Raw genomic sequence first — 12,122 nt, 5'->3', positions numbered from 1 at the left:
CCAATGCACTCCAGAAGGCTTACATAAGGAAAACACCTAAAGACTCATTTCTCAGAACATCGCCCCATCATTAAGTAACACAATGCCATATTGCTCACCCTAAGTAACAGCTGCAGAGAGAGTAGATACTGATAGATGATTTATAGATAGATTATTTCAAACCATGTACTTATTTGCCATTCAATTTTCCCAATTTGATTTGAGAAGGGACAACAGTTGGCTTTTGTTCAAAGCTCAAGTTAGGAACGTATAAAGAGAAATAACATGTTTGGAGTGAGAATCCTTTAATAATTATATTCATTTCCACAGAACAATAAATATAGAAACTGCAAGCAATATATGTAATAGTAATATTTTCCTTAGATATAGAAAACACCTACTTTTATATAACTTAACAAGCATATACCTTTTTCTCGGCAATTAGCACTGGGAAAAGCTACACAACATAAGAAAATTACAGGTGAATCAAAAATTATATTCTTGACCCTAACTACTGAGGTTCCCACTCCAGGTCAGCTCTCGCAGGTGAAGTAGAGGTTGAGATAGCCAGCTCAGCTCCGCGCAGCAGCAGTCTGAGGCTGCTCTGACTGTAGCTGTTTACCAAGATATTCCCTAGAAATGAGAATAAAATAAGAGGGTACATTAGAACTTCAGTATGAAAAAATGCTTTTAAGATATAAAAAATGCTAATCAAACAGCCCTGGAAAACTAAACTTTGCTAAATTTCAGAAGTACCTGTACTGAATTCTACCCTTTGTTCCATACATAAATAAGTTGAGACACATACAAAATACTAACTACACACACATGAGGAATGATAAGCCAATGTAATTGCTTCTCAGGGAAAGTCTTACTTTCCTGTTCAAAAAAAGATTTTATTACTGCTGCCACTTTTCCAGTCTAAGTTCAAACTTCAACTTAATTATGATCCCAAGTGTTCTCATACATGAAAAACAAACTTTCCGATATTAGTGAATACACATTATCCACAGCTGAGATGAACAAGAGAGCACACTGGAACGATCCACTGGCAGCCGTGGAGAATCACATCACTGACAGAGCTGTGCACTGGAGCAGCCCACAGCCCGCACAGAGATGGAGGCACGGAACCCACAGAGGGATCAGCTATGCTTACAGCAGTGGTCTCTTGCTACAGCATCTCATGCAGATCTTGAGAAAGCTCGATCAGGGGATCCGCAACGGCGTAGATCCCCCATGAAGTATGTCTAGCATTCCTTTCTTCAAAAAATTATTTTAGGATTATTTGGATTAATATGCATAACTGGAATTTTATGTATAAGCATTATAACTAAAACTGATGGGCAGCGGCTTGTGAGAGACTCAGGCAGCAAAGATTTTTTCCCAAGGATAAAGTTTGGGCCAAACATTAAGTTCAAACTGACCTTAGTTTGGGCCAATGTATAAGATTGAGTTTGAGTCAGCCTTGTGAAGTGAGACAAAGCATACTATCATTATTTAAATGTCTGGCGCCCTTGCCCTAAACTCTATGAGAAATAAAACTTTTCCTGTCCTTGGAGATCCTGCTTACATGGGTATGCCCTTGCTTTTCTGCCAAGAAGGATAATATAAAAATTATAACAAATCCTGAATAAAATGGAGAAGATTGAATCTGATTTCGTGTGGCAATTCTCTCATCGACCTCGGCTTCCCCTCACCAACACATGAACCTCGACTCTTGCTAGGGCTGGTCCCCGGCAGTCTCTGAACGTTTTAGATCATGCTTTCCTTCAGTAAATATACTGAACATAATTTGTGCAGGTGCACAATGTGTACACTTAGCTCTAAATCACATACAGGGGTCACTGTTAAATCAAAAAAATGATGTTTTCCCTATATTCCTATGAAGGCACTGCCCAAACTTTTGTTTTGAAACCAACTAATATGGATAGAAAAAAAAATTTTAAAGACTATTAAAATGATTCCCTCCTACAATAAAAGAAAAGCATAGAGACCTGGGTTCTCCAGCTCCCTCATTTTGTCATGGTTGGTCACGCTGAGCCCACATGTGGCAGCATTCCTGTGAGGTGCTGTGTGTAAAGGCACATTGACCCAGCGGACAAGTGGGCACTGGGGCACTGCCGTCCCCTCTTCCCATCTTCAACTGGTGGCTCAGCCTCTCCTGTTAAAGCACCACCAGAACACAACCTTTGGTGATACCACTGTCTACCAAAAATACAGTTCTGCTCTCCTCCTTAGAGACACAGAAGAGGGGAGAGAAAAAGCCACCTGCCCTGTTCTATCTGCTGTCATAGCCTGGTTCAGAGTAGCAAAGATGTGAAGCAGGGCTGAGAAAAGAAAGAACTGATGGGGAGTGTCACACAGTGGTGATGGGGAGAAGGGCTCTGTGAGCCGCTGCTATGAGGTAGCAGGGACAGAAAGTGAAGAGTAGCTTCATATACCAAGAGACTGAAATGGCCTCTGACACAGAAGTGGTTTATTACCTCTTCTTATCCTTACAAAAGAGCTCTTACAACTGATTCATTAATTTTGGGTGTTAAAATATATAATTTTCTTCAGTTACGAGGAACTACCTTGACCTAATGTAGACAATATTATTTCCAATAAAGAACAAGTAGTTCTAATTTTAAAAGGCAAAATGGAAGCCATCCTCCCAATTTTATTAGACAGGAAACCACAAACATCTGTGGTTACTACTAATGCCGCTACCCTAGATGGCAGGTACTAGGGAGCAACTGTGACTGGATAGGCTCCTTTTGTTTTTCTACGGTGTTTGTTTGGGGGAAAATATTTATTACAAAATTTCCAGGTACTATATAAATATTTCCCCCAATACAGATGTAAAAACTTAAACTTGAAATTAGATAAGCTTCATTTTAAGGAAGTCTTCAAATATTTCCTTCTGAACATTAGACTGTTTTATATTATTTCTTAGAAAAGAATGTACAGTGTCATGTTTTGATTACAACAGGCCATGGTTCTTTCAGTAAAAGACTCGTGTTAGCTGGGCATACCGGCACGTGCCTGTTATAAACCTCAATACTTGGGAGGTTGAAACAGGTGGATGGCAGGCTTGAAGTCACCCTGGGCAAACTAATGAGATCCTGCCTCAAAATAAAACATAAAAAGGGCTGGAGCCAAGGCGTGGTGACACACACTTGTAATTCCAGCACTGGGGAGCCAGAGACAAGAGGACCAAAGTTTGCAAACAGCCTCAGCTACTTTGCAACTCAGTGAAACTGTTTCACAATAAATAATGAAAATTAGGGCTAGGGAGTATAGCTTGTAGGGTTATGGGGTTAGGATTAAGGTTAGGATTGAATCCTCTGGGTTCCATCTCCAGTACCACAAAAAGGGGGGACTGGGGATATAGCTCAATGATAAGAGTGCCCTTGGGTTCACTCCCCAGTACCCCCACACACAACACACACACAAGAACCCATGTCAAAGGCCATATTCTAAATGTGTGTTTTCAAGACAAAGTACATGAAAAAGCCTTCCAAGAACTCAGGCCATGAAATGGTAGGTGACTACTAGGGGTGGATTTAGTTACTAAATTCTCATGGACTTAGTTACACACAGATGCTCCCAACTGTTCATTCCCTCCAAAGACCTGAAAAGTGGCTCTTTCCACATCAGACTCAGCTAATATGTAGGGAGAACAGGAAATTCAAAGGGGTCAAGACCAATGACTGCTTCACAACAGACTGCCAAAAGGGAGCCATATAGAAGAGTGTTACAACACACCAAAAAAATATTTGTTCTGGCAGAGAATTTAAAGAACTACTTAGCTGTGGCTCCTCGTGCCCCTCATACTCCTGTGAGTCTCAAAGTCACAGGCCACATCTGTTATGGATTAACAGCCTCATCTACATTCTCAGCTTTATATATACACAAATAAACCCAGAGGCATCTACTTCTTCATAACCTGAGAGTCTCAAATGTAGAAAAACCAGTGCCTCGTTTCCTGTCTGCCAACAAGGGTTTATGTAATTTAGAATTTGGAGAAGAACGGGGAAGGAGGGAGGTGGGGAGAATAGATGTTAATGACACAGCTGAGCTCTTGTATTTCCAGGGCCTCAGATGAGTTTGTGAGCCTAACTTGAAGTCCTACAAGTCACCAAATCCCAAAATATCCACAAAGATAAGAACCTACACAGGTCTGTGAAAAGAATGGACACCCTTCATAACACTTCTTTGGAATTGCTGTGATTACTATGAGAGGTGGTTTATGAAAATACCAGATGAAAGCTGGGCATGGTGGCACGCATTTGTAGTCCCAGTATTCAGGAAGCTGAGACAGGAGAATTGCAGTTTGCAGATGGCTTCAGCTACATAGTGAGGCCCTTTGCAACTCAGTGAGACACTGTTTCAAAATAAAGAAGAAAAAATAGGGTTAGAGGTGTACCCTGGAGGTAGAATACCCCTGGGTTGCACCCCCAGTACTACTACTACTACTACTACTACTACTACTACTACTACTATTAATACTAATACTAAATACTAATACTAATACTACTACTAATAATAATACCAGAGGAAGCCAGAATGGCGTCAAAATGAGAAAGACAATTTACTATTGTCTTTGGGACAATAGTAAAGGACCTAACCTACTCCATGCTCTGGGGTAAATCTACCTTTGAACTTGGCTTATAAAACATTATAATCCACTCTCATGACTCAAATGAGAGCAGATAGTCACCTGAAATGTTCCCAAGTTTCCAGACTCAAGCCGGCCTCAGAATCTTCTGTGGTCCCAGGCACAGAGGGACTAACACAAAGTACCTGGGCTGGGAACACAGACTGGCTACTACCATTCCACCCTTTACCACAGGCCATCCGGAAACCTCCCTACAGCTGTGCCCACATGGCATTCTCCTCCAGTTTCAGAGCACCTGTGAGAGGTACTACCTTCTCCATTTTACATGGGAGAGACCAGTGCCTCAGAAAACACCAACAAGAACAAGGTGCAGCAGTGTAGGCTTGTAATCCTAGTACTCAAGTGGCTGAGATAAGATGATTAAAAGTTCAAGGCTAGCCTCAGCAAAATCATGATACTCTCAGCGCTTTAGTGAGATCCTGTTTCAAAAAATAAATACCAGAATAGCCAAAGTAGTTCTCAGCAACAAAAATGATGCAGGAGGAATCACAATACCTGACTTTAAACTATATTACAAAGCCATAGTAATAAAAACAGCATGGTACTGGCACAAAAACAGATACATAGACCAATGGAGCAGAAGAGAAGACTCAGAAACAAGTCCACACACAGCCAAATGATTTTTGACAAAGGGGCCAAAAACATACACTGGGAAGAAGATAACCTCCTCAACAAATGGTGTCAAAACTGGTTAACCATATGCAGAAAGATGGAAATAAATCCCACTTTTTCACACTGCACAAAAGTAAATTCAAAATGGATCAAAGAAATGGAAATTAGACCAGAGACCTTGAAGGTCCTTGAAGAGGGCAATGCTGCAAAACACAAGCACAGATAAAAGCTTTCTCAACAAGACTCCAAAGGCACAAGAAACTAGAAGGCAAATCAATATGTGGGATTGCATTAAACTGTACAGCTTCCGCACAGCAAAGGAAACTATCAAGAACCTCAACCAAGAGCCAACAGAATAGAGGATTTTTGCCAACTACTCCTCTGATAGAGGACTAATATCTAGAATATACAGAACTCAAGAAATGAGCACTAAGAAAACAATCCAATCAAAAAATGGGCAAGTGAGTTAAATAGACACTTCACAAAGGAAGAAACTCAAATGGCCAATAAACACATGAAAAAAATGCTCAACATCATTGGCAATCAGAGAGATGCAAATCAAAACTACCCAGAGATTTCACCTAACTCCAACTAGAATGCCAATCATTCAAAACACAAACAATAACAAATGCTGGTGAGGATGTTGAGAAGTGGGAACTCTAATACATGGTTGGTGAGATTGTAAATTAGTGCAACCACTTTGAAAAACAGCATGGAGAATCCTCAGAAAAATGGGAACAAATTTACCATATAATCCAGCAATACCACTTCTGGGTATTTACCGAAAAGAAAGGAAACCAAACTAAAGAACTAATACATACGTATCTATGTTCATAGCTGCACAATTAACCATTGTCAAACTATGGAACCAGCCAAGATGTCCATAAACAGATGAATGGATTACAAAACTGTGGGATATGTACACAATGGAATTTTACTCAGCCATAAAGAAAAACACAATTACATTTACAAGGAAATGAATGGAATCCATCATGTACATTAGAGAATTCCCCTCTTTCCCCATCCCGTTCCCTCAGTTAGGTCCTCCTTCTTTGTCTAGAGTTCCTCCTATGACTCGTTTTCTCACTAGCTTCTGCATATTAGGGAGAGCATTTGATTTCTTATTTTTTGTGACTGACTAATCTCACTTAGCATAAGGAAGAAATGTTTTAAATGAATTAACCTTTCTCTCTAAGCATGAAGAACAATACAATAAAGTTCAATTTTTAATTCTCTTAAAAGGTTCCCAATTTATACTGGAAATCTATAGGAATTTAATATCAAATCTTTAACTTAAGAAGCAAAATTTGAGAAGTATGATATTTTTCTTTTCTTTGACTTCACCCATAACTGAAATCTCTTGGGATCCCAACATCTCTGAAACTAAAACACAGGTAAGTCTGAAGACCCAGCCTACAGCAAATCCAGCAATACCGCTTCCAAGTACAAAACAGTACAAAGGAAAGCAAGCTCAGTGCATGATCCAGACAGCTCACATCTGACGAGGAAAGCCACCTGTGCTTCCACAAGCCACCTATGACAGCTGAGCTCTGGCAGAGATGGCCTCAGGGTGCAGAGACGCCGAGGTGACTGTCCTATCCAGGCTCTCCTATGTGAGGAAGCAGCACCTTAACCTTTAGGACAACAGAAAGGCCTTCCCTGAATTAATATTAAGTGCCACACCTTCACAGTGTACTATATATTTAAAGAGGTATTTGCAGTCTTTAAAACTGTAGCTGAAAACACTCTGATAATATTTAACATGCTAACTTCACCTATATAATTAATGTACATGATAACTTCAGCTACAGTTTAACTTCGGCTTATAGTTTAACTTCAGCTATAAAATCGATACTAATTTTTCAGCTATGTTATATATAGTTATCATGATAGCTGAAGTTATCATCTACGTGCCAGGAGAAGTGAATTTTCTATTGCCAAGCATGTTAATCTATGACTCTTCTTTTAATCAGACTCTTCTTTTTTGCCTTGTGTCAGTAGAAAACCATTATTTTTGTATTATACAATTGTAAACAATTTTAGTCTTGTTTTCTTTAATGCTAATTCATTACAGCTTAATTATAAATTCAGTGATTCAGCTTTTATGATTTTTAATTTTTAGTTTTTAAAAATTTAATTGGTACATTTTAAAGGTATATGATGGACAGATACATAGTGGTATATTCGTATGTAAACAAATCTGGTCGTTTTCTTCCTTGTGTCTTCTTTTCCCCTCCCCTCCTACCTCCCCTATCCCGCTCCGCTATTCGATGGTCTCCTGGTTTTCATGAGGCCCTTTTCTTTCCTTTTTCCTCTCTAGCATCCACATAATGAGAGAAAACATGTGGTTCTTGATTTTCTGGGTCTGGCTGATATCACATAGCATGATGCTCTCCAATTCCATCTATTTTCCTATAAATTACATAATGTTGTTCTTCTTTATGGCTAAGTAAAACTCCATTGTATGTATATATCACATTTTATTTATCCATTCATCTATTGATGGAAATCTAGGTTGGTGCCCATAATTTGGCTATTTTTAATTGTGCTGCTATTAACATTGGTATGAATGAATCCCAGTAGTATTCTGACTTCAATTCTTTTGGAAATATACTGAGGAATGACAGAGCTGGGTCCTATGGTCTTTTGAGGAACCTCCATAGTGACCTCCACAGTGGTTGTACTAATTTCAATCACAGCAACAAAGTGTAAGCACTTTTCTTTCCCCTCATTCTTGTCAGCATTTACTATTGTTTGTATTTTTGATGACTGTCATTCTAACTGGAGTTAGAATCTCAGTGCAATTTTGATTCATATTTCTTTGATTGATAATGATGTTGAACATTTTATATATATAATGTTGTTAGCCTTGGGCATTTCTTTTTTTGAGAAATGTCTCTTTGGTTCAATTACCCACTTATTAATTGTGTTAATTTGGGGCTTTTTGTTTTGTTTTTGGTGTTATGCTTTTGAAATTCTCCCCCCCCCCTCTTTTTTGTGGTACTGGGGATTGAACTCAGGAGCATTTTATCTACAAGCTACACTCCCAGCCCTTTTTTATTTGTTGTTTTGAAACAGGGTCTTGCTAGGTTGATAAGAGTCTTAAGTCGCTGAGGCTGTCCTCAAAACCTGTAATCATCCTGTTTCAGCCTCCCAAGTACCAGGATTACAACGGGCATATGCCACCAGCCCAACTTTTTGAGTTATTATGTATTCTAGACATTAGTCCTCTGTCAGAGGAAAAGATGGTAAGAATTTTTCTTCCATTCCATGGGCTCTCTCTTCATGCTCTTTTTGTTTGTTTGTTTGTTTGTTTGTTTGTTTGTTTTGGTGGTACTGGGGTTCCTGAAAGCCCTTCTACCTCCGGGCTACACTCCCACCTATTTTTACATTTTTATTTAGAAACAGGGTCTCCTAAGCCAGCGAGCGTGACTGACTTCGAACCTGAGTGATCCTCCTGTCTCTGCCTCCCAAGCACGGGGATTACGTGCGCCACCACACCCGGCCTCTCTTCATGCTCTTGATTGTTTTCTTTGCTATGAAACTTTTAACTCTGCCTGTTCTTTTTTTTTTTTTTTTTTTTTTTTTGGTGGTACTGGGGTTCATGGAAGCCCTTCTACCTCTGGGCTACACTCCCAGAACTATTTTAAACTTTTTTTTAAATTTGGAAACAAGGTCTCTTAAGCCAGCACAGCTGGCTTCGAACCTGCGTTATCCTCCTTTCTCCACCTCCCAAGCGCGGGGATTACAAGCGTGCACCACCATGCCCAGCAGTAAAACTCTGTCTGTCTTTATATGTTATAGGGTTGGTCCTGTGTATTTTCTTGTAGCAGCTGCAAAGTTTCTAGTCTAATTTCTAGGTGTTTGATTGATCTATTTTGACTTGACTTTTGTGCAGGGTGAAAGCCAGGTGTCTAGCTTCATTCTACATATGGACATCCAGTTTTCCCAGCACCATTTGTTGAAAAGGCTGTCTTTTCTCCAATGTATGTTTTTTGGCATCTTTGACAAAGATCATTTGGCTATAACTATGGATTTGTCTCTGTATGTTCTAGTCTATTCCACTAATTTTGAATATTAAACACAAACAAATTTTAATGGGCTAAAATCAAAAATTCATTTTCATCTATGTTACAATGAAACCATAGGAAATACTCTGTCTCATCTGCATCTAATTTACAGAAACATTTAAATTTGAAAAGAAAGTACTATGTAGTCAAAGTGTTTCCGTGATGTTTTAAAAATCTAAGCATAGGAATCACAATACTTGCTATGTTTTAGTGCCTCTATTGACTAAGCACTGGGTTGACTGAATGACACGTTTTCTTACTCTTCACAATAACATCCATAAAAGGTATAGATGAGCCCCACTTTACAGATAAGTAACTAGAGGTTAGCAACAATAAATGGCATGACTATTTAGTGGAAAGAAGTATTATTTACAAGCAAGTCTAATTTTAGAACTCACAGTTTTAATGACTAAAAAGTACTGCCTCATAGCGCATTATTCTATCTCCCAGTAGACAGGCATATTACTGGATAGATATGAGAATAAAGAGTGAAAGTACATCACAGTGTGAATCTTCAATTTATTTTCTCAAATGTATCTTAATAATCACTGCCCTCTTTATTTTCTATCAGTATCTAAATTCAAGGATTAGAAGACTGGCAGAAACCCTAAACAGGGGACCCATGGAATTTTTTTTAAGGTCATGATTCTAAAAGTAGTCTATTTATACTTGTAGTCCTAACATACAAAAATGTATATTTTAAAAGCAACTACATGTATCATTTCAAAACAGCTAGAAGAGAGAATATTTTTTTTACTTTAAGTTTTAAGGTTTATTTCCCCAAGACAGCCTAGCCTGCATTCTACTTAGATAAATTTTACAAGCTAGTTTTCTGCTGCTTCTAGTTTTAAACTTTAACCATGTTTCTGACGACAAGGAATGCTGCAAAAATACTCTAGTTCAACAAAGAGTTATGATCACAAAATAATTTTTACCCATTCCACAGTGTTTCAGAATTACCAGTTGATTTTTAAACACAAAGTAGATATAGATGCTAATGGTGGCTAATCTCGTATGTTTCTTATAGCAAACTGTTGTTCATGCAACACTTGTGTTCAAAGGGGAAGGCACAGGATTTCCTACAATGAGCCACCTCATAAAGAGTTCTGTTTGTACAAATTAATTTATGTCACATTTAATTTAGTGTGCATAACCTCAACACTGAGGTATTATTCCAATTTATAAAAAAAATTGCATAATTTTTATGCAACTTATAAAAATGCAAACTTTTCTCCCTAAAGTGGCTCAAAATAGATTGTTTATGGTTGCCTACATCTTAATAAAAAGATTCTAAAATAATTGATCAGATGAGGCATATTATTAAAGGTGTTCAAACCATTTCTTGATTTGTATATCTACTCAAACCTTAGAAGAGAGAATACTAAATGCCATCACCAAGAAGAAACAATAAATGTTTAAGGTGATTCATATGCTAAACTCTGTATCATTATACAGTTAAACATGAAGTAAAAGATCACACTGTAGCACATAAATGTATGAATTATTACATGTCAATAAAAAATAAAAATAAGTAAAAAGAATGGATAGTAAGTGTAATTTATGTAAAAATTACAGCACAGTTACTCTTCCTATAAGAATTCTAGTATCCAAATCTTTTTAATCTAGCTGTAAAATCTAAACATCTCTAGCCCAGTCCCAGGTTACTTTAGCTGTGTCTCGTGTGCACAAGTCCCTCCTCACCAGGGCAGCAGTGCCTTAAATGCTTCACCATTTTTCTAACATGTAACAACTGCACCCATCGAAGCTTCAGAGTTGGCAGCAGACAACACTTCTTCTTTTAAAGATTCTGGTTCCCAATCAGCAAGGAATTACAACCAAAGACATTCTGCACAATGCCTAATGTGATGACATTACATGCAAGATCACTACGCAATGTGCAGTGTGGGGGAGATGTCTATGCTGCCATAAGGATCTACCAAGAAAGCTTATTTTATATTCATTACAAGGATAGCATGCAAGGAGAGTCCACATTTAAAAATGAGTATAGATTCCCTTTTTAATCACATTTAGAACCGAAGACTAAGAGCACACATGAGTGGAGAGAGTGTCTGGTTTACCTTCTTGTGATACTCAGATCAGTCCCTGGCATAATATAAAAGCTCAATGATGGTGCAGTGGGAAGTATAGAGGGGACCGTGGCTGTATCAAGAGTGGTTCAGAACTTGCTTACCATGCAAGAGGCCCTAAGTTCAATCCTCAGCACAGAAGAAGAAAGAAGGAAGGAAGGAAGGAAGGAAGGAAGGAAGGAAGGAAGGAAGGAAGGAGAAAAAGAAAGAAAGAAAGAAAGAAAAAGCAAACAAGCAAGCAGAAAATCCTGCAATGGAGATAAAACACCAATTATTTAAACCTACCAGCCACTTTGTAATCTAAACCAGTGCATGCATTACAGCAGAATTACTCAACAAAATATGAGATTGCTTTTTTTTTTATTTTGCGGGTCTGGGATTAGAACCCAGGGGCATTCGACCTCTGAGGTATACCCCCTGCCCTATTTTTTATTCTTTATTTTGAAGCATGGTCTCACTAAGTTGCGGAGGGCCTCACTAAGTACCTGAGGCTGTCTGTGAACCGCGATCCTCCAGTCTCAGCCTCCCAAATACTGGGATTACAAGCGTGTACCACCACGCCCAGCTCTGAGATTGCTTTTAATTACTCCGAAAACTCAACTAGACTTATAGTAGGGAATCAATATTTTCAATGGGTAGCTCACTGTTCAAATGCTATGTAATGGGAAGTGAAGTGATCAGTTTTATAATGAAGCCTAAAAGATCTAGCCTACA

The 12,122-nt window shown here is 38.5% G+C and overlaps 1 protein-coding gene across 2 annotated transcripts in view; it reads right to left on the bottom strand.

Moving 5' to 3' along the window:
- Nucleotides 1-551: 551 nt before the first annotated feature.
- Nucleotides 552-12,122, bottom strand: part of ATP6V1H (ATPase H+ transporting V1 subunit H) — a gene marked incomplete at both ends in the record, with an annotated part of 123,264 nt that continues 111,693 nt past the window's right edge. For both annotated transcript variants that reach the window (XM_080693665.1, XM_080693666.1), the window contains one exon: nucleotides 552-612. In XM_080693665.1, the coding sequence (XP_080549791.1) occupies nucleotides 552-612 (61 nt within the window). The remainder of the gene's footprint in view (nucleotides 613-12,122) is intronic.

The sequence above is a fragment of the Muscardinus avellanarius genome, assembly GCF_963383645.1.
Source record: "Muscardinus avellanarius genome assembly, chromosome: 4".
In the NCBI taxonomy this organism is placed as follows: Eukaryota; Metazoa; Chordata; class Mammalia; order Rodentia; family Gliridae; genus Muscardinus; species Muscardinus avellanarius.
This window is presented reverse-complemented; position numbering and strand designations above follow the sequence as displayed.